General features: G+C 44.8%; 1 protein-coding gene across 1 annotated transcript in view; it reads right to left on the reverse strand.

Moving 5' to 3' along the window:
* The window catches only part of ankfn1a (ankyrin repeat and fibronectin type III domain containing 1a), a 101,507-nt gene that overhangs the window by 76,254 nt on the left and 2,530 nt on the right, over positions 1 to 22,723 (reverse strand). The window contains exons 5-6 of the mRNA XM_079756823.1: positions 18,752 to 19,302; positions 12,741 to 13,081 (exon numbers count right to left, since the gene is read on the reverse strand). Of these exons, the coding sequence (XP_079612949.1) occupies positions 12,741 to 13,081; positions 18,752 to 19,302 (892 nt within the window). The remainder of the gene's footprint in view (positions 1 to 12,740; positions 13,082 to 18,751; positions 19,303 to 22,723) is intronic.

Below are 22,723 nucleotides of genomic sequence, written 5' to 3' on the forward strand. Positions count from 1 at the left end.
TTAAACAGTAAAGCAGAAATCTTAACTATTGCATAATATCAGACAGAAAATATAAGAAATAGATTCTGCTGCATTGCTGATGTCCTTTATTAAATAGTTAGCAATATATTTAGACAAATATTCAATCCAAAGTGAAATCAGATGGTGGACTGGGAGTCAGCTCTAGTTTAGGACGGGGGGGGGGGGTCAGACCCAGTAACTCTTACCAGGGGTGTTGGGGCCAGAAATGTCTCAAATGATGTTTTATTGAAGGTCAAGATTAAAAGTAGTGATGAGCAAAGGCCTCCCGTGTTTTGCAATATTTTGTAACATTGAAATGAACTTTGATTGGCAGCGCCTCGGGGGAAGACTCAACAGGTGTTATGGGAAGTGACCTTTGGTAACAGTTAAAATAAATCAAGTTTTTTATGTTTGTGGAATGAACCAAGATGGACCCATTATCCAGATTATTACATGGCTACTTACTAAAGCAATAAAAAAATATACTGTATAAAACATAACAACAGAAAATGATGTTATCGATTGACAAAGTTATTTCTTCCGACAATTTGTTTTTGTCAATTCAATACTAGGGTTGGAGCTGCGCCCATAGCAACACAAACTCGCTTACTAGCTTTCTTCTTAAGATAGAGCTCAGGTCCTCCAGTGTCTATGATCGAAAACAGCGTCAATAACATAGGCCTGTTGTTCATAGCAGCGGCACACTATTTAGGAACAACAACGACCGCTGAAAGCCATAATAGACCCCGTCAGAATCGAGTATTCAACAAAGTCCTTTAATAAACCAGTGCATCACGACACTGCCCCATGTCCCTGTACTGGAATATGTCGTCTCCTCTCTGCTGTCTCTGATGGTGTTCCTCCCAGGAGGGAGTGGACTCATGCAGGCAGGAGCAGCATGCAGAGACAGCCAACAGCGGCTCTGGGAGAGACAGATGCCCCGCCCAGCTGAGAGCATTAGCCAACCAGCGGGCAGCTGTGCAAGGAAGTCACTGGGATGGAGAGTGCCTGCCTGCGTGCAACACACACACACACAGACACACACACACACACACGTGCATGAATAAACACACACACACAATACATACATACATACACACTTAACAGACACACGTGCATGAATACACACACACACACGCACAAATACACACACATACGCCACACAAAAACAGCAGGCTATATGTGACACAGGAACACACACACACACACACACACACACACACACACACACACACACAATGCTGTGGTCATGATGTGGTCGTCACGTTGTTCTGGAATGGTTGACACTCCGAAGACAAGTCTGCATTTGGCGAGGCTTCATGAACGTTGATGATAGAAGTGTTGTGACTAAACATTCATAGAGGCAGGATCCTTCACAGCTGAACATTCAACACTGTCAGATCTGAATAAAATGATAATGAATACAACTGCATCATGATGCCTATCCGTGTTCACCGACATGCCTCAGCATCAAACATCACCTCCATTTCTCCGCTTTGTTAAGCACTTTTGAACTGCTGGTTTATCAGTACACACACACACAAAAACTAAATAACACACAAACCCAGCAAAAACGAACACACTGAGCCGGCAGCACACACTCACACACATAAGGGCACAGGAGGAGCATTACATAAATGAGTGTGTCAGGCTAAAGGGGGGGGGGGGGGGGGAGGACGGTCGTGACTGGTGAGTCGTGAGCACTGTGGCACCACAGAGGCGTGGAAGAGATTAAGGACCGGTGATGTTCCTCTGGAACCACTGGGAGATGACAAGCAGGAGGCACGCTGGGCTGTTCCCAGGGCAGAATGATCCTCAACGAGTCGAAACCTAGGAGTGTGAGGGCAACGTACCGTGTGTGCGTGCGTGTGCGTGTGCGTGTGTGTTCATAGTGTTCCATCTACGGTTGTTATTAACCTTGATTTCGGCCAAAATTGTCTAAACAACTTATTTTATCAGGTTTATTAAAATCTTTAGACTTAGACACAAGTATGTTTTTTTATTTATTTATTATACAACTTTTAACTCAAGCCTAATATAGGCCTGGGTTTAAAGTTTTCAAACCAACACATATGTAACACTTCAACCATCTAGTGTTGAAAGTTTCTGGCAAAATGTTGAATTATGAACATCATCTAGCTTTTTACATTTAAAACTCTCTGCCTAGTGCCTTTCAAACATTCCTTCATAACCATAATGTAGTAATCTAAATAACGGCCGACAAGACACCATTCAAACTACAGCAGGTCACACCTGCTGGGATTTCATTGAATGGCTCCATCTACAACACGTCAGCGAGTTTCAAACACAACACTCATTAACCCTTGAGTGTGTTCTCAGATCATCTCTTGCACATGACAATGAATTATCTCAATGACACTTCAATATAAAAAGGACACCAAAAAGGCAACGCTATCGCTGAATCAAAAATAAAATGAAGAATTAAAACGAAATAATCTCAACATTTATCCTTATACACACACGAGTTACAGAAACGGACGCTACATGATGGAAACCGTACATTATCCAGGTTCAGAGGTGTCCGCGCTTGTAAAGGCCGTACCAAGACGGTGTTCGATTCCAGTTTTCCCCCCCGTCTCGTAGGGGTCGCTAATTAATGATGAGCATCTGTGCAAGCTGATTCTGGAATGGAGTGTGGTGAGGACTCGTTAGGCTGACGAGCACTCCTGAGGCACGCAGCCAATCAGGTGCTCGCAGCCTCCTTAATGAGATGCGTTTGAATTCACTGTGTTTCACTTTGATAAAACCGGCTGATGAATAGCAAACGATTATGGTGCTATCTGCACTCCCTCAATCGTAAGGTGGCTGGCTATTTTTCTTCAAATATCAGATTCTACAAGAGTTTCCTACATGAACACACTTCATGGTTATGTCATCCTCCAGTTTGATCCTGTATAGAAGCACCTTGCCCTCTCCATTTGTGGGTATGACCCTGAGATCGACAATCCATTCTTTGCTCTGCGCTACATCCTCCTTTATTCATCTCTATCAAAACCTCTGTATTTTCTTTGTGTACTGGATGACGTACAGACTGAATCCCTTCTATTCTTCTCCCTCATCTCTTAACTCTCTCTCTGTCTCGCTCTAAATCTGGTCTATGAAGCTGTTTGGGTCTGAATTCCCGCTTCCTCTCTCACTCTCTTGCTGCCTTTGTCTCTTCATCTCCCTCTCTCGTTTCATTCTCCAAGGCCTCGTTGCAGGTCTCGCTGCAAGCAAATAAGCCCAAATCCTTTTATTAATTTTTTGGACAATATGCGACTGAAATCTGATTTTCAGCACAGTGTGAACAGCACCAACTCACATGGAATCTCATCTTTCAATTCTGAATTAGGCCACTTTCACTTGGCCACTTTCTTCCTGAATCAGGTACAGGACAGGTCACTTTTTTTGCCATCTGACCTCAGCATGAACATCAGTCTAGTTCAGCATTTGTCCAAATTCTGCTCTGGCTGGAGTCCCTCTGTCCATACAAACACAGAAGACATCTGCGATGGAGGTGGACAGTGGAGAGGAGGTGAACATAGTCATTCAGGGTAGCAATGTCATTCAAAGTAGCCCTTGACATGCTGGCATTTTGGATTCAATCTGTTTCCGCGAAGACATGCACGGCATGATCCGCCCACACCTGGCTACGACTCCACAACCACACACGCTTTCCTACAGGAGTGCTCCACAAAGAGCCATCGTTTTCATCTGCTTATGATCAAGCTCGCTTCCACTGCACATCCACTTAAAAAATGAAAGCGAAACTCAGACTTTGCCTCGTAGAACATCCCGCTGCATGTGGCATCTTTGTTATTGTGATTTCGCGTACGCGGGTTAATAACGTGAGATTGGAGCAAGAAATCTGAATAGAGCACTCAGACTTGGGGCGCTAACAGTGCTATTTCTCTGCGCCTCTGCCGCCTTTCCAAAACACTTCACCCACACCTTCTCCTCGATGCTCTCTTCTCTTTTTAACTCTCCCCCTCCCCCTCCCTCCCTCTCCCTCCCTCCCCCTCTCCCTCCCCCCCTCCCCCTCTCCCTCCCTCCCTCCCTCTCCCTCCCCATTGATTTGTGGCTGAATGTCAAGTGTCTGAGCATGTTCTGCATGGCTGCCCTCTGAGGGTGCCAACCTCCAGCTTTGATGCTGGAGGTCCGTCGGCCCGCCCTCCGCCTGCCCACCACCGGCCCTCGCTGGGCAGGGGCACGCTCCGAGGATGGGCCGTGGAGGGAAGACACTTTACCCCCATTCCTTATTACCCTTCAATTGGCTGCGAAGGAGGGGCTAACCTTTGTCGTCCCCGTCTCGATAAGACAGCGCCAAGCAAGGTTGGATGGGCTCTGTCTGTCTGTCTGTCTGTCTGTCTGTCTGTCTGTCTGTCTGTCTGTGTGGGTCTGTGTCCACAGGCTGTGTGTGTCCATTGCTCATGAGCCTGAATGCCTGAGAGTGATAAGCTCGCTTGACGTCGTTTGATGGTTCACCTCTATCTCTCAAATGCCACACATCACTGCTGACCCCGTCGTCATGGAGAGAAAAATCCATATTCCTCTTCCGCTGTGCAAACCTTTTTATGATTGCAAATCGTTTTTGTTACCGTTGACTTAATAGATTGGAGAATTGTAAAGAGAGAGCAGAAGAGAGCCAGATTTAGAAAATGAACAACCAGAACCAATTAAACACAGAGAATAGTTTATTACCCATTCACATCAATGACCAGGATGGCCCTGGGATCTAAGAAAGGGTCTGTAATCATAGAGTAACTACTGTTAGACCTGGTGCTTGTGTTGGGAAATCTCTCTCACACACACACACACACACACACACACACACACACATATACACTGTGTGCCATAAAGTAAGGAGATCTATGGGCACGATTGATTTGGCCTAATTAAATATTGGCCAAGTTTTGAATGACACCGGTTTACTTGATGAGGAGGAGGAAGAGAATGATGATGATGATGATGATGCTGACGATGTGTCAGTAACCAGTAGCTCCTGGTCAAAGCCCGACCAGGATCAACTCTCACTCACCCTCCATCTGTCATAATCGAACTGACCCGTCAAATCACAGGCTGCTAACTGGTTGATGGTTAGGCACGCTCAGGCATCTAGGCTCATGAACAACAGACACGAGGCCACACACACACACACACACACACACACACACACACACACACACACACACACACACACACACACACACACACACACACACACACACACACACACACACACCATTAACATCCTCTCAATATCCCCCCCCACCGATTTCTCCCTTTGCTAATTGAACAAGGTTTTATTTTGATATCGGTCAGTAGCTGCACTGTACTGTGGTTGTAAGGGCCTCAACCCCCCCACCGCCTACCCCCCTCCTGCGGGCTAATTAGGCTCAGCAATGCTAGCATTCATGGCCTCCCCCCCCCCTCGTCCCTTCTGGCAGAGACTCCCAGGTCTGGCACCCTCCGCGGCACTCAGTGGCCGAACGGCTGGCTGGCTAGCTGTACGGCTCAAAGACTAGCAGTGGTGAGTGACGCATGAGCGTGAATAGGTGAGGCTAACAAAGCGTACTGACTGACTGAATGGCTCAGTGATGGAGACGCTCCCTGAAACGCTGGCACTAACTCAAATGCCAGACATGACGAATTGATGATTGGTTCCTGGTGGTCAGCTGATCCGGAGGGGGGTGATTATTAATAGTATAGGTTGGGTTTGCTAAGGAGTCCCGGCCCCAGTTGTCCGGTGATTGGGTGACTGAGCAACTGGTTGGGAGGATGTATTGACTGGTTGTGGGTGTGTCCGGGATCATGATCACGTATTGACTGGTTGTGGGTGTGTCAGGGATCATGATCAAGTGTTGACTGGTTGTGGGTGTGTCAGGGGTCATGATCAAGTGTTGACTGGTTGTGGGTGTGTCCGGGATCATGATCACATGTTGACTGGTTGTGGGTGTGTCCGGGATCATGAGATTCATGGTAGGCGGCCATGACTCCACACCAAGACAGAGCTATGGCTCGTGCACACACACACACACACACACACACACACACACACACACACACACACACACACACACACACACACACACACACACACACACACACACACACACACACAGGGTTTATCCTACATTGAAAAGGAAATTTGAAATGTCGATAATGAACGGTATAGCCTGAGTAGCCTAAGCAATGACCACAAATAGGTAAAGTCAGAAATGGTGAGAATGAATTTAACAATATGTGTCTGGCTGATTGAAACTAAATTATGTTTGATTCATGGAAGGGTTTTGCGAATGTTGAATGTAACAATAGTTGCTGTAACAATAGATTGAGAGTGTGAATAAGCTTAACATAATCAGTGGGCATTAGACAAGGTTCACCCCTTGTTCCACTAGTTGCGCAGGTAACTTTACAGACCACTCATACTTTCACTAGGGCTGGAGAAAATGGCATCAAGGCAAGAATGCGCTTTTTAAATGCAGAAATGAGCGACACGAAGTGAAGGATGGAAGGGGAGAAGAGGGAGGAGGGAATCGGAGAGAGTGGGGCTAGCGAAATCCAACTCGCCAGTCAACAAACCCTGCGTTCCTAACCACTGCTCTATGTGTGTGTGTGTGTGTGTGTGTGTGTGTGTGTGTGTGTGTGTGTGTGTGTGTGTGTGTGTGTGTGTGTGTGTGTGTGTACACATGTTGTTCTGAAGGATTAGGCTTAATAAGATGGCAGTCTGAATTTATAGCGCCAATATTTCTCGCTGGGCTAAACCCACGGAGGTTTCAGAGTAATAGATGTTCAGAGTGCATTGCTTGACTTGTGCCCTGATACGATGAGGCCCGCGGGATTTGGATTACTAAAAGCACCACTGTGTGCATGTGTGTGTGTGTGTGTGTGTGTGTTGATGTGTGTGTGAACATAAATAAACCCAAAGACAGCAAGGTGATATGAAGACAAATCTGGTGGTATAGCCAGAGGTAAACAGTACACATACAATGTGTAGGAGGACATGTGCAGGAATAAATTATGTTTGTTTGCCTAAATTACCTTTATAACATATATATTTAAATATATTCAATACACAAATGATATCATCAGAAATAAATCCATATATTATACGACCTAGCAAGTACAAAAGATCTGGAATATCTAACCAAAAACATGTTAACATTTGAGATATTTCTAAATCAGTAAAAAGCCCCGTCCAGCCTGAAATATCAGGGTCGCTGGACAGAGGATAGAGTTGGTGCTGCTTCACATGTTTAAACAAAACGATTGACAGCTCCATCCTAAGGAAGAGAACTCTTGAGTATAAGCACCTTGCCTTCGCTCTCCCGGAGACCTTGGAGCAGCGGAAGAGTGACTAGCGGTCTGAGGAGAGACTCCTAAAATTCACTCTTTTTGTGAAAGTCAAGCATGCCCCCTTAAGGCCTTCACGGGCCACGCAGCATTTTGTCAGCCCCGATGGAGACGTCAGCCCCTGGGGGACGCACCGCACTACGGAGTGGGCAGGGGGGGGGGGGGGCTTTTGCCAGGTAGCTGCAGTTCACTTTCGGATGGGAGAGCTTGTTTTATAACAGGGAGCCCTTCAGAAACGTTTGTCTTAACTACGTCCTCGGTTGGAAGCCACTACATTCATCGAGTGGTCCAGCACAAGGGGACGGAGGGAACACGGTCAGACTCTCAGAGGTGTGGGCACTGCCTTCAGAAAATCATGAAAACATTCAGACCGATTGCATTGATTTATTAAGATCGATACAGCTGTGCTCTTTACATTGGGGTCAGTGGCCATGTTGAAATGATAAAGCTAAAACACATGTTTGGATACTCCCAAGTATCCAGACATGCACCCTGCGGTCGCTCTGTTCGTAGGGCCATCTGGAGGGGAGAAACGGCACTACAACTACACCGTCGAGTTGGGACGTCCAACGCGCAAAACAAATGGGCATCAACTGTTCTGTCCATAAAAGCACATCAAAAATTGATTAAAAAGAAAATATGGTCTGGGTGTCTGGACCATGGCTGCTGTCGGAGCAGTTATTGGAAATCATTGTGTGTGAATAAATAAATAAATACGCTTTTGAGAGAAGAGACAAGGAGGAGGAAATAGAGCATGGGGTAGTAGACAGAAGTAGAAAGGAGAGGAGAGAGAGGAGAAAAGGCAGCAAATAACAATAACATTTCGATCTAAAAAACTCAAAACAGCCTCACAAAACAGGAGATGCACGATTCCCTGAAAGAAAAGTATTTGACTCACTGCAAAAACAGCCCGTGGCCCCATGGGGGCCCCGTGAGGCCAGGGCTCTAACGAGAGGGCCAGAGAACAGGAACCAGCAGTCCCTCCTACATAATGCAGCACCCGTCCCACTCCCATCCACCTCCCCCTTTTCAGCTCGGGTGCACCACCAGGCCACCACCTGCTGCTGCTACACCCAGGGGGCACACACGCACACACATACACACACACACACACACACACACACACACACACCCCTACCCGATGCACCATCCAACTTTCCAGAAATAACTTGGTGAAAGAAAACTCTTCGTTTTCTTGCAACGCCAAAGGCAAATACCCAGTAGGCAAGAGGAGGGGTTTTCTATTGGCAAAAAATGGATGGATGGAAGAGGGAGGGAGGGAGAGAGAGAATATTTCTGTCATCGTGCTGACGCCGGGCCGTCTCTGGTGCTCTGAGATCTATTATTTACCTGGACGGCCCCGCTATAAAGTGTCATCTCACGCCATGGCAGCCTCCCAAGGAAAAAATAATGCTTAATAGAAAAATAAATGGTAAGAATGTGCCTGGGGCTGTCCTTGATTTTTAATAAAAAAAATCACACTCCATTCAGGGTCAACTAGATTGTCAAACTTTAACAGTCAACACTTGGTTTGATAATGAGGGGTTACTTTGTTTTCGTAAGAAAAAGGAAAGGTATTACTTTTATTGTCCAAGCTGTGCTGAGTAATAATGACAGCTCTCCGACAGCTTTTTTTTGTTTTTTTATGCTTCAAAATAAAAGCTCAGTAGCAGTGGGATAACGATTCATTTTAACAACCTCATTCATGAGTCACTATTGTTTCGGGGACATTTAAAAATAAGAAGAAAGTGAGATGTGATTTTGTGCCGCTCTAGAAGACGCTTCTCTGAGATATTCCAAAAATGTGACAGCACTAAATCATTGATTATTTAAAATAAGACAGAAGGGGAAAGAGAAGGAGCCATAACCATGATTTAAGTAGGAGCAGTCATAGGAATTTTATTGTTCCAAGTTAAAATTAAATTTCCCAGTAACACTGAGGTTTGTGGTGGAAGATGATATGTGTGTGGAAAGTATTAACCTAATAATTCCCAATGTGACAATTAATTGACACTTATAATTGGTATAGCCATTTATTTGAAAATTTAAAGAGAATAAGTTAATGACAATTTTTAGTTATTTAACACAACATTGAACACATTTACGTAAGTGACATTTTTATTAAAATGTCTAAGTCATTTGCTAAGAATGGACGTCAAAATGCACGAAATTAATATGAAAAAGAACATTTAGTTATTCCCAATAAGGATTTTTTCTGTAGGAACTTGCTTCATTCTGGCATTGACCCTTCAAATGCAGAAATGATGATGATGATATAATTGCACAGCTCTTTAGCTTCCTAACAAAGCAGAACATGATGACCTGGGGATGACCCCCTCATATCTATGGCAGTGGAAAAATTATTGTGACAAGCAGTCCTCTTGTGCCTCACGCAAAACCAAATATTGAAAGAAAGACACTAATTTAAGGACACTAATGGAAGGTATATTTAGGTTAAAAAGGTTCTAAGCTTTGAAAAGCCTGCTTTGACAGTGGTGACAAGTGAAAACTATTCATCGCTCTAGAAGAGAATTCACCATGAACCCTCGATGACGTGAGAAACACACACACACACACACACACACACACACACACACACAGAGACACAGGAGTCTACAGCTTCAAACCACCACAGCAGCAGGCTGGTTTATGTTAAGACACGACCGAAACACACGATGCAAAAATAACCACAAAAAAAAAGAAAACAGACATTTAGAACCAGTGTACCTTTTCCTCTACCTTGTACAGGCAATGGCTCCAGAAACCACATGAGAGACCTGTATGTGTGTGGGGGGGGGGGGGAACAGTTCCACAGCCAAGAACTAGGGAACTGTTGCCTAAATAGACAAACCACAAACATATGCACGTTTAAACACACACAAATCTTCCCACAGACAGACCCCACCCTTTTATCTAAAATAAGGCACGATACTCCACCCACTTATTCAGGAGGGGCAGGAAAGGTCAAAGTAGCCAGTTACCACCCACATCACAGCGTTGGTGGTGGCCTCCTAGACACTAGTACTGGTCTCTAGGAGGCCACTGCCACCGCTGAGCCCACTGGCCTTGCACACCGAGCAGCCATCTTGGCTCCATCTTGGTGCTAAACGCTAGCTGGGTGGTGGAGATGAAGGCCACTACTAACACTACTGCTGCTGCTGCTGCCCTACCTTAAAGTGTAAGTGAACCCCCTGTCTCAGATCGGATTCAAACACTGAGATTAAAATGAGTTGCGTTTTGGGCTGAACGTTGGTATTTTGTTCCTCTTCCCTCTAAATGAGGGTCTTGTTTTAGTGGCATAATGGCATAGCTGACTATGTGGAGGATCATACAAGACATATAATCAATGTACTCCTGGAAGAAGGTTTATAACCCATCTGTACTGACTGGCTCACGGCATTTCAACAGATGACAATATCATAATGCAGAGAGCAAAAAAAGTGAGCACGATCTTCCGAATTATCGACTCAAAACATGCCCAATGCCACTCTCCTTCTTCCCTTCATTTCTCAGAGTGTTGCATCCCAAAATCAATCAGGGAAGAAGTGTCCTGATGAGTCAGAAAGCAGCAGGGAACGGTCAGAATTGAAATCGAATCATACAGAGGCAGGCGCAGTCAACCAGACATGTTCTCACAGCGAATTTCCCTTCCATCTGACAGATGGCGATGGCCTTTCCAACAAATGACACTCAAATTATATATACGACTTCGCTCTTTCATGGTACCCAGAGCCTCTTTGATATATAAAGATTATCTTTCAACAAAAAAAAAAAAAAATCATACATAAAGCCTGTAACAAGGGTTTTGATCACAACGGATCCAAACCAAATTCCTCATATAAGGAATAAATGTATGTATTTTTCGCAAAACAGAAATACCTAGTAACAGAATACTACGTAGTGGTTGTAAAGGAAGGGGTGAGGAGGGGTGGCTGGACTGGCTGGACTCTGGCTGGACTCCCTGCCTCTGCGATTAAACCCTTGCAGCGCATCCAGAACGCGCCTCGTGTTCAACCTACCAAAGTTCTCACATGTAACCCCCCTCTTCCGAGACCTCCACCTACTCCCTGTAATAGCTCGCATCAGATTCAAGATGATGGTACTGGCATACAATGCAGTCGATGGAACTGCCCCTGCCTACCTCCAAGCATTAGTAAAGCCACACACCCCAGCTCGATCCCTCCGCTCAACTACCTCAGCTGGACGTCTGGTACCGCCATCGCTAAGAGCAAGCAAAGGTCGAGCAAAGTCACAACCTTTCTCTGTTTTGGGACCTCAGTGGTGGAACGAGCTCCCTACCGATGTCAGGACCGCAGAGTCGCTCACCAGCTTCTGCAAAAGACTCAAAACTCACCTGTTCAGAGTTCATCTCGACTCTGCATAGAAACCAATACACAGCCACCATTGAATGTTGTACGTCCTGGCACTTGTACATTGCACTTATTCAAGGTACTTAATTGTGTAGCATCTACAGTAGCTGCTATCGCTGCTTTACACGGGGAATGGGTTAGCCTAGCGATTGTAATACTTGCACTTGGTTCTATGAACGTCTTTACTGTACCGACAGCGATATATTGTTTCACTTCTTATGACAAATGTACTTATTGTAACAAATGCACTTATTGTAAGTCGCTTTGGATAAAAGCGTCTGCTAAATGCCCTAAATGTAAATGTAAATGAGGGGTATTTAGTTGATTGCAATCTGTAACCTCCCTTCTAGTTGCTGCTAAATTCTACACACTAAGGCTTTAAAGAATAATAATAAGTTACATAACAAAACAACAATAGGACAGAAGTATCATTCAGAGAAAAATAAACTGATTCTGGGCCAAAAGTTTAAAAAATCGCTACATCTGGAGACCAACGTCAGTCTACACCAAACTTGTCCTTGTTGCTCGATGATTCGTTCAGTCACAGATGGTGTGAATTTTTTTCCAAGCTAACATCAGTGCTGCCAAAGTATAGTCTGTCAAAACTGACTCACCGCCGTGTGTGTGCGTGTGTGCATGTGTGTGTGCGTGTGTTGTGTTCTCTCTGTATTGGAACACTAGTTAGGGTGGCTGGGGGCCGCTTAAGAGAATTGGACTACAGAAAAAGGAATGGAGCTAATCTTAATTCTCAACAAGGCTAGTGTCACAGACTTCCAGTGAAGCTGACAAAATGACACACACACACACACACACACACACGCCACAAATTGTGCAACATGTATGCCCTGAAACACACTTAATCCCCCCCGACGCACATACACACACTTAATTCACACTTTCAGTATCAATGTATATAACAGTATTACCTGTTTACATTAATGCATCAAGACACAAATGACCCGCCATCTCACACACACATGCACACACACACACACACACACACACACAGGGACTCACCTGGATGCCGCGGAGCTTCTTCCTGCCCTTCTCGAGGTGACCCAGCAACCCGGCCTGCTGCAACTCCCAGCCGGCCGGCCTGAGCAGGCGGTCGTCAACGGATACCGCCTTCCGCAGCGCCACGTGATCCTCAGATCTCACCGGGACCGCCGGTTCCACCGTCGGTGATGATGTCCTTGACGCTGCTCCTCCTCCTCCTCCACTCGCAACTCGGTTTCTACTTCCTCCTCCTCCTCCTCCTCCTCCTCCTCCTTGTGCTGCTGCTGGTACTGATCTTCCTGTCCCCCCATTGGCCGACACAGGAGACAGCTCCAGGGCCCCGAAGTCACGCAGAACGGAGCCTGGGGAGAAACCAGAGACACTGGACGTTATCATACACCGTCCAGGTGACAATGGACAGCCTTATGCCACACACACACTCACGCACGCACACACACACACACACACACACACACACACACACACACACACACACACACACACACACACACACACACACACACACACACACACACACACACACACACACACACACACACACACACACACACACGCGAATAGGGGAGCTGCATCCCTGTGGGCCGGGAGCTAACTCAATGAGCTGTGAAAGAAATGAAAGACACACACACACCCAGACACAGATACAGACCAACCGACAGACACATCTAGGGACACACACACACTCTACAGAGTGATACACACAACAACACACAAGCTGTTGTTAGGTATAGGGAATGAGTGTTCTTGTTTTAGATAAATGTTTTTGGTATGTGCAGCATAATGAAAAACTATTAGCACATTGCAGTTGCATTTTCTTGACATTCATGGTTCAAAACAAAGGGGATAGCTGCACATGGCCTGTCCTATGATTCTGTTTGAAGGCCAAAATGTGGACTGTGGAAAAGTTCTTTCTATTATTCTCTTTCTTATTATAAAGGAACTGACTGTGTAAAAAAGAAGTTATCGACATTTGAATTGACCAGAACAACCGGTCAATATTTAGTTGAAACTCGGGCAGCCAATGTCCTTTGATGGTGGTAGCAGCCACACACACACACACACACACACACACACACACACACACACACACACACACACACACACACACACACACACACACACACACACACACACACACACACACACACACACACACACACACACACACGAGTAACAGGGTGCGCTAGGAGCGAGGTCTGATGCCGTGGGAGTGAGGGTCCCAAGTGATGACTTAACACTTTGACTGCAATGTCTGATCAAGCAGCTCCACCATTTGCAATAGGCGCTAGAGCTAACACAAAGGCTACAAACAAAGTCAGACGGACTTGTGAGTTTCACACACAAGACTGTACTTCTTTCAAACAAATACTTTTGCTCGAACTGAATTTATTATTACATTTCTCTTACTGTTTTTATTTCAGAAAAAAAAATGGCTATCAAAAATTTCATTATCATACTTACATTTAAACCACAAAGGGTGTGTGTGTGTTTATACATATATGTCTCCGTACTACATGTGTGCATAGTAAAAGTATATGCACTTCAATCATTGACTTTACGCATACTGGTGCATCCCGAGATGACTTGATGTTGTTGTAGGTTCCTGCGTTTGCATTGAGACTTTTGCCTGATTAAAAAGGCCAGCCTGCCTGTAGATGTGAATTTGTGAGTGCATGCTTGTGTGCATGTGTGTTCTCCAGTATCCTCTTTACAGGAATGAGTGTACAGGCTGCTAGCGCATGCAGGACACCGTGGGTGGCTACAGGTCAGGAACGTATCAGGTTCAGGTGTGTGTGTCTGTGTGTGTGGTACAGCAGCATGTGGTATCGGCAGGCTTGCATGCATTAAAAATGCATAGGAAGCCGTGGGGATTAATACACTAATTGCTATGCAGTCCCTCAATAGCATTCATCCTCTGTCCGCCGAATATTGGAATAAGTAGCAACTCCTGAATGTCACATCACTGTGATTATCTGACTCATCTGTGTATGGTAGCAAAACAAATCAAACGTATAACTGATACAAATATGGAAACCCTGTACTTTTTACACTGATTTCTTAGAAAGGAATCTAAATGGATAGTTCAGTCTTACATTAGGGGTCAAAGCAAAGTGGTAGTTCATGTAATAAAGAGGATAGGATATTTCTGTAATTGTGAGTGCTCTCACGATTGCTATAAGATCAGACAGGAAGTCTCTGTCGACATACAGGTCATGTTCTGCAGTTATTGGACTACTGTACAGTATGTACACAGGTCCAGGATAGATATAAGGTATTATGTTTCTTTTCCACTTGTCTAACATTAGACATCCTTGAGCAAGTTGCAAATCCCCCGACCTGCTCCTTGGTGACATGCATCTGAATTCACCTTCGATCGAAAACATTTGTCTGGCTGAAAAAGGGTGACCTTTTTTGGATCGGCTAGGTTCTGGAACACGGACTGACTTTCACCTATGTCTAGTTGGGCAGTGAAGGGGTCAGAATCACCAGTATGGGTGTGCAGATTCACTTCCCGGGAAGTGGAGAAATGAGCGAAGTCGAGAAGCTCAAAAGGAAAATAAAGAAATTAATGGATATTTGTGTTGGCCGATACTTGAGAATGTATTAAAGTAGGTTATGTAGATAAATAGCCCGCTTCGATATGTCGAGAGACTGACTATGAATCATGACCACCAAAACATACAACATAAATCGTTATATTCTTTATGCACAGTATTGTCATGATATGGACTTCGCGTGTAAAACTGTTATAAATGGCGAGTTGCAATATAACCAGAATTAGATCGGCCGATGTTGCTGTTAGAAATAAACTGTTTTATCAGTAAATGTGACACCCCATCACATTAACTAAAACTATTACACAATAGTTTTTTCTATTGGTTTTGACTTTTAATTAATTGATCAAGTAGCAATGCTAAATATGTGCTGCCTATGGCAATCAAATCCTATGTATCTTATTTTCTTTCTCAGTTTAAAAAATGAATGCTTACATTGTTTCATTTTTCAGCTGAATCAAAGGATGAGTTTAGCCTCTGTGAAGTTGTGGGCGGCATTGCAGTTATTTCACTACATTTTATAGACAAAATTATTCAACAGAATTAATTGTAAAGGAGATCATTAGCTGAAACACTCATTTAACATTGGTTACACAACGTTAATTAGACATCTGACCTTCACAGAAGGATATCAATATTCTTAAAAAAGGTCAGCTTACGTAAGGCAAGGATGTTTCACAAAACACAAAAGATTAAAAACAGCAGGAAAAAACCACAACAACTGATGAGCTGTAATCAGTCACATCCTGTTGTGTGCCGGGACCGTGTTTGGCAACATGGTATTAGATCTCAAAAACAAAAAACGAAATCCTGTCGACACAGTGGTTGAGAGCTGCGGAGACGGTTTCCATGGCAACTGTTACACCAGTGCAGTCACAGAACCGGGGGGTTGGGGGGGGGGGGGGGGGGGGGGGTGGAGGTATTACACAGGAAGGAAAAACAGGTGAATCGTAAAAGAAGAGGTCAAGAGCCACAAGGAGAGTACATAGAATGACAAGACGGACAGCGAGAAGTTGGTGATACATACCGTTAACATTATTTCTACCAATTCTCTCTCTGTCTTGCACTCAAACACTATTGCACCTCAGGGAAATGCACTTTGGTCTATTTATGACACACACACACACACACACACCATTTCAAAGCACACCAAGAGAGCAAGAAAGGACATGAAAATAGCTTCCAAACATCACGCTAAGCTGACACAATGTGTCATATGCAACCTCTTCAAAACAATATCCTGTTTTACGAATCATACTTCCAACTGACTTGCGCCCCGTAGCTAGAGCTCATAGACAATTCACTTCTTCATCTTCAGAGGGAACTAAAGAAGAGACAACGCTGTAAAAGGTCTCTCAAATCTGCGGGGGATTTCACACATAGTGGCTTTTTGAAAGGACGTCACAAAAGGACAGAGAGAGAGAAGCAGACCAACAGTGAATATAAGATCAAATAAAAAAACACGTGAATGGCAGGGTTAAGGCACAACATTTTGGTATGCACTCATCTGCATGAACTACTTCTCCCAGAGTTCCTCTGACAGAGGTACAGATAGACTGAGGAGCAGTGACACTGACCTATATGCGCACGCACACACATACACACACATCGGTTTGTTTTAGCCCGTCTGAATCCAATTACCCCCCCCCCCCCCCCCCTTACGGTAAAATCAATATCTGGAATTAAATCTGAGGCGAAGGGAAAGTGCAGCAGTAATATGTGCAAGCATGTACATGCACCAAGACAGTCTGGTAGATTTACGCAGGTTATATTGAACTGCTTACCGGTTTAAACGTCTTTTTTTCGTCCCCTCAATAAAGATTCATTTTAAGAACCTTCTGGTGACAGTTCAATTGTGCTGAAATGCAGCTAAATCGTTCAGGGGAAGCTAGGCAATATTGTTTTGGAAGCCGTTAATAAATGTAAAAAAAACAAAACAGAATTTCAAGTGCATAATTCTTCTCATTCTTCTTGCACCCAATACACTAAACAAATTCTCACTCAAATATTTGAAAGCTATCGTGAATTTCTGCCTTCAAACCAGGGATAAAGAGAGAACGGAACATTGGGTTCAGTTTCCATGACACTGGCAAATGTGGACACTTTAACCACGGTGCGTGGTTAACCTCTTGAACCGAACAACACGCAGCCTTCCCGCCGTTATCCCCTCTGCTCCGATTCGCCGCTTAAGTCACAGCCCCCTCTAGCGGTGGATGTCAGAACTGCTGAGCATTGACGTAATGTGAGTAACAACAGCACAAGATCAAAACAAGGGAGGAAAATGTTTAGACGACTGTTGGGGTGAATTTAAGCACGGGATCGGATTACATAATATGTATTATAACGTGTATTTAAAGATTACACAGAAACAGTAGTAAAATACCTAAACAATCAACCATTCTCTGGAACTATTCTCACATCCCTCTGAGATGTATTCTTAAAAGAATAGTATCAGTATTTCCACCCCTTACAACAATCGGGAAGACAAGACCAACTGTTCATGTACACACTACAAAGCAGAATATGCCATTATAAAAGAAAAAGCTTGTCACCAACAGCAACACTACAGAAATGGAAAGATTAGACGAGGACCAGGAAAGAGGAAGAGGAGAAACAAAGCTGTATTCATGGAGGGAGGAGGGGGAGAAGGATGCTGGGGGAAGAGGGATGGGGGGGAAGATGAGATGACTGTGTGGGTTTAATCGGTCCCAACAGGAAGCGCATTATCATTCTCCAGAAGGGTGGGGCGAGGAGACACTTGCTAAATGTCAACACTGTGAAACTCTGTCCAGACAAACGGGACCCTAGTGAGCATGTGCACACACTTGGGTATGTGTGCGTGTGTGTACACTTGGGAATGTGCACATGTGTGTACACTTGGGTATGTGCGTGTGCGCATGTGTGTACACTTGGGTATGTGCGTGTGTGCATGTGGGAGTGGGATTGTTTCCCAACAACTTTTGATGTTCATCTACCAAGTGAATTTATTGACAATTGATGAAGACCATTGCCAAATTTTATTATTTGAAAGAAAAGGCTTGTTTTGCCATTTGGAGAGCCGAATCCTCAAACTCAAATATTGAATACATTTATAAGAATGCGTCTCCAAGCTTTGGTCCATAACTGCCATCGATTTGTTTCAGTGAAATCCGAACAGATATAGCAAAAGGACCTTCAAATAAGCCATTCATTGGATACAAACGACGACAAAACAATAAGTAAAGTAAGTTCAAAAGTAAGTGATTGACAGTTGATGGTAATCATGAGGCACCATGTGACAGAGAGAGGCAAAGGAACAAAAGAGCTATAGACAGGATCACAGACACAGACAACACACACACAGACAGGCAGACGGAGAGAAACAGACAGAAAGACCGAGGCAGACAAACACAGAAATATAGAGGGAAACAGACAGATAGACCAACCGACAGGAACAAAGACAGACAGATAGCCCACCTCCGGCATTCCAGCGAAGCCCACCAGGACTGGCCCCCAGCCGTCGGCGCTTCCTGACACTGACCCCTCCTTGGAAGGAGGGGACGGGCTCCGCCGGCGAGGTGGAGTGGATGGGGGAAGTCTTCCCCGAGGCGGAGGTCAAGGCAGAGGCCCTCCCCAAGGTGGAGGTCTTCAGCAAGGCGGAGGTGGAGGTCTTCGGCAAGGTGGAGGTCTTTGACGAAGTGGAGATCTTTGGCGAGGTGGAGGTCATCAGCGAGGCGGAGGTCTTCGACGAGGTGGGGAGGTTCTTTGATGAGGTGGAGATCTTTGCAGGGGTGGAGGTCATCAGCGAGGCGGAGGTCTTTGCCGAGGTGGGGATCTTTGCAGAGACGGAGGTCGTTGCAGAGGTAGGGGTCTTTCCCAAGGTGGAGGTCGTCGCCGAGGTGGAGGTCGTCGCCGTGCCAACCGCCGAGCAGGGTGTGGAGGACAGGATGGGGCACAGGGGTGTCATGAGGAAGGGGGTTTCCGTCCCGAGCGCAGCTTTGAGGAACGCCACCTCGCTCCCCTGAGGCCTGGAGGGAGGGGGACCCCAGTGTGTAAGAGAAAGGCCCCCAAAGTACAAAGTACAAGCGAACATCAATACTTGATGATAAATCTTTGTAGCCCGATCGGCCTTGCTCTGGACACTGTATGTGGGTAATGATTGGATGTCTATCATTGTTGTGTGTATGATTGTTGTGACCAAAGTGCAACTGTTTTATTGTGCAGTACTTTTCCATTCATTATTGTATTAGTTGCTGCTCGTGTGAAAAGTACTTCTTAGACACATAAAACACATACAAAAATAAGTTGGCAAGAAAGTAGTTCCCTTACTTCGTACTTTACCACTTTTTAAATTTGTTTTGTGTTTGTACGTATATGATCGTACCCCTCTCTTGACACAGAACTTCTTTGTACAGCATGACTTTATGTTGTACTGCACTGGTTTGATGATAAAACACTTTGACACAAAGGCGGTGAAATTAAATAGCTCATAGGGTAGGGTGACAGCAGTCACTGCGCAGCTCCACTGGAAGAGAAGGCTGCCAGCATTAAGTGGGTTAGATCCCCGATCTTAGGTATGTATGCAATCACGTTATTGTAAGGCGCTCTTGATAAAAGTGCCCACTAAATGGCAGATACAGAAATATAATAATATATAGGTCACCTCAGAACTCCAGTATTTGTCAAAGCCTAGTCGAGGAGCCTTCGGAAAAATGTGGTGTTTCCAAAACAAACACTGCATTTCGTATGAACCGCGACAGCTTCCTGTCTCTCCATGTCGGCAGCAACCAGCAGTGGCTGATACAAACACAATGAGAAAGCTTGCAAACTTGATGATCATGTTCCCATGAAACACCAATCAAATGCCTTTTCCCCAACTCAAATGCCCATCACAAACTACCACCAGAGACTCATATATTCATGTTGAGACACACAATAACACACACACACACACACACACACACACACACACACAGAGATACAAGTCTGTAGACACAAGGAAAACAACTCGTATGAAATATTGCAAGACTCCCATACTCCCCCTGCGGCTGACATCATTTGTTTTGCCTGGCATGCCGTCGATAAACTGTTATCGCAGTCATTACAAAGGGCGGTCAACTATAATGCAATCAGATGGAAACTAAATAATAGTATTAGTCAAGATTTTCAACAGAGAATGACAAATCCCTTCAAACAGCCAATCCCGTCTTCGTTCTAAACTGTCAGAACAGACCTATTGTGCTGTTTTTTTATCGGAAGATGAGTGGCGGTATTACAGGTCTATTCAGCCTTCAGCTCTGTGACTGTACTTGTCAGATATGTATCCCAGGAAGGACAGAAGCCGTCCTACCTATCTGAGAAAGGCCTTACTATTCAGCTTGTTTTGTTTGATTACCTGCACACACACGTACACACACACACACACACACACACACACACACACACACACACACACACACACACACACACACACACACACACACACACACACACACACACACACACACACACACACACACGTTTGGCTGGAATAGGGGATTACAGACAGTAACTATGGGCGGTTCTTATGGTAATGAGATTGTGTGTTTGTTATAGCACTAAGTGTTATAAAATAAATAATTTGGTTGTATAAACTCGGTTCTCCATTTGAAAATTAAGTCCACATTTTTACGCAAGCTCTGAGCAGTTTAACAACAATAGCAAATGGATTTGATTAAACCTAGTTTAATACAAGGTACTACCTTACCTTGCCTACTGAAACTCTCAATATGTTGTCGTTATTTGGCAAAAAGTCTATGACTGCATTTTAAAGCATAAAATAACGCACTAAAAACAGACACGCCACATATATCTTCAAGAAATCTCCATCGGTGGATCATACATGAAGTCCTGCTTCATGTATTGTTATTATATTAAGAGGAAATTATTATAACCTACTGAGACGGTCTAAAGAAATGATAATAATAATATTCTCGATTAAGAAAATCTGGAGGAAAATCTGAAAAATATTATTATTTTTATCATTATTATGATACTACTTATCGACAAAAGGTTTCTCCACTACCTCGCGTCCGTGACAACGTAGCTGCGGCTTCGCCATGACCCCCGGACGCGATCCACGCCCTTCGTCCTCTTCCTCAGTGAGAAGAACCCCAACACATCCTTCCAGCTCAACATCTCCAACTCAACAAGAAAGGGCGCTCCACTGACCCCTGGAGTCCCTCTCTCCTCTCTCTCTCTCGCTTAGCCTCATGGTCCGATGATGTGGCTGTCATATATCAGCTGCTATATGCTCCATACATGCTTCTCCACCCTCACCCCTGACAGGTCTGGCCGACTTGCGGCAAAGTGAGCAAATATATCGTTGTTGTCTTTGTTTTTACAGATTCCTCGGTACTTGTTCCCGACTCGTAGTAGAGGTCTACCATTGAAGGTGCTGCCCTGCTCAAGTGTTTCAATGCCCAGCAGGGGTTTAAGCTTACGTGTGTGTGTGTGTGTGTGTGTGTGTGTGTGTGTGTGTGTGTGTGTGTGTGTGTGTGTGTGTGTGTGTGTGTCCAGCAATCATCTCTCTCTGTGTGTGTGTGTGTGTATATGTGTGTGTGTGTGTGTTTTGTGTGTGTGTGTGTGTGTGTGTGTGTGCGCATCATGTATCATGGCCGTTGCAACAAAGCAAGATCAGTTAGGGAAGCTTTTGTCAGTGAAAGTCTACCTGCCTCTAAGTTACCAACTAAAACAACACTCAGTTTCTCCACACACACACACACACACACACACACACACACACACACACACACACACACACACACACGATTGAAAGTGCTAGGCAGAGCAGACAGACACACTAAACACAGCTAAACCCTGCTGGAATTTAGCCTATGGTAATTTCCATTGTCTACCTGCAACCCAGAGGGAGAGATTTTATCAGCTTATGTGTTATCATTACCCAGCCAGCCCATAATGATTACTATATCCTCATCACCTCAACGCATAACAATCAAACCTATTGTTTCTCCTGCCCCCCCTGCTGTGTCACTCTGCAGTCCTAGCAGGTCTGTTCTACCTAGCATACCGATGGTCATCGTCATGGTGCCAGACACAAGAACTTTGTTAGCAAGGATAATAGGTTGACTGGAGAAAACGTGGCTAGGTATACGATGAGGCAACTGCAGATGGTGAGAGAGAGAGAGAGAGAGAGCGAGAGAGAGAGAGAGAGAGAGAGAGAGAGAGAGAGAGAGAGAGAGAGAGAGAGAGAGAGAGAGAGAGAGAGAGAGAGAGAGAGAGAGAGAGAGAGAGAGAGAGAGAGAGAGGATGAGAATATAGAGGGTGAGAGAGAGAGAGCAGAGAGAGAGAGAGAGAGAGAGAGAGGATGAGAATATAGAGGGTGAGAGAGAGAGAGAGAATGAAAGGGTAAGAGCCTATTAAAAAGGGAAGAGAGCATCAGGGAGAAGG

Source organism: Pollachius pollachius (assembly GCF_949987615.1).
Source record: "Pollachius pollachius genome assembly, chromosome: 19".
NCBI classification, from domain to species: domain Eukaryota; kingdom Metazoa; phylum Chordata; class Actinopteri; order Gadiformes; family Gadidae; genus Pollachius; species Pollachius pollachius.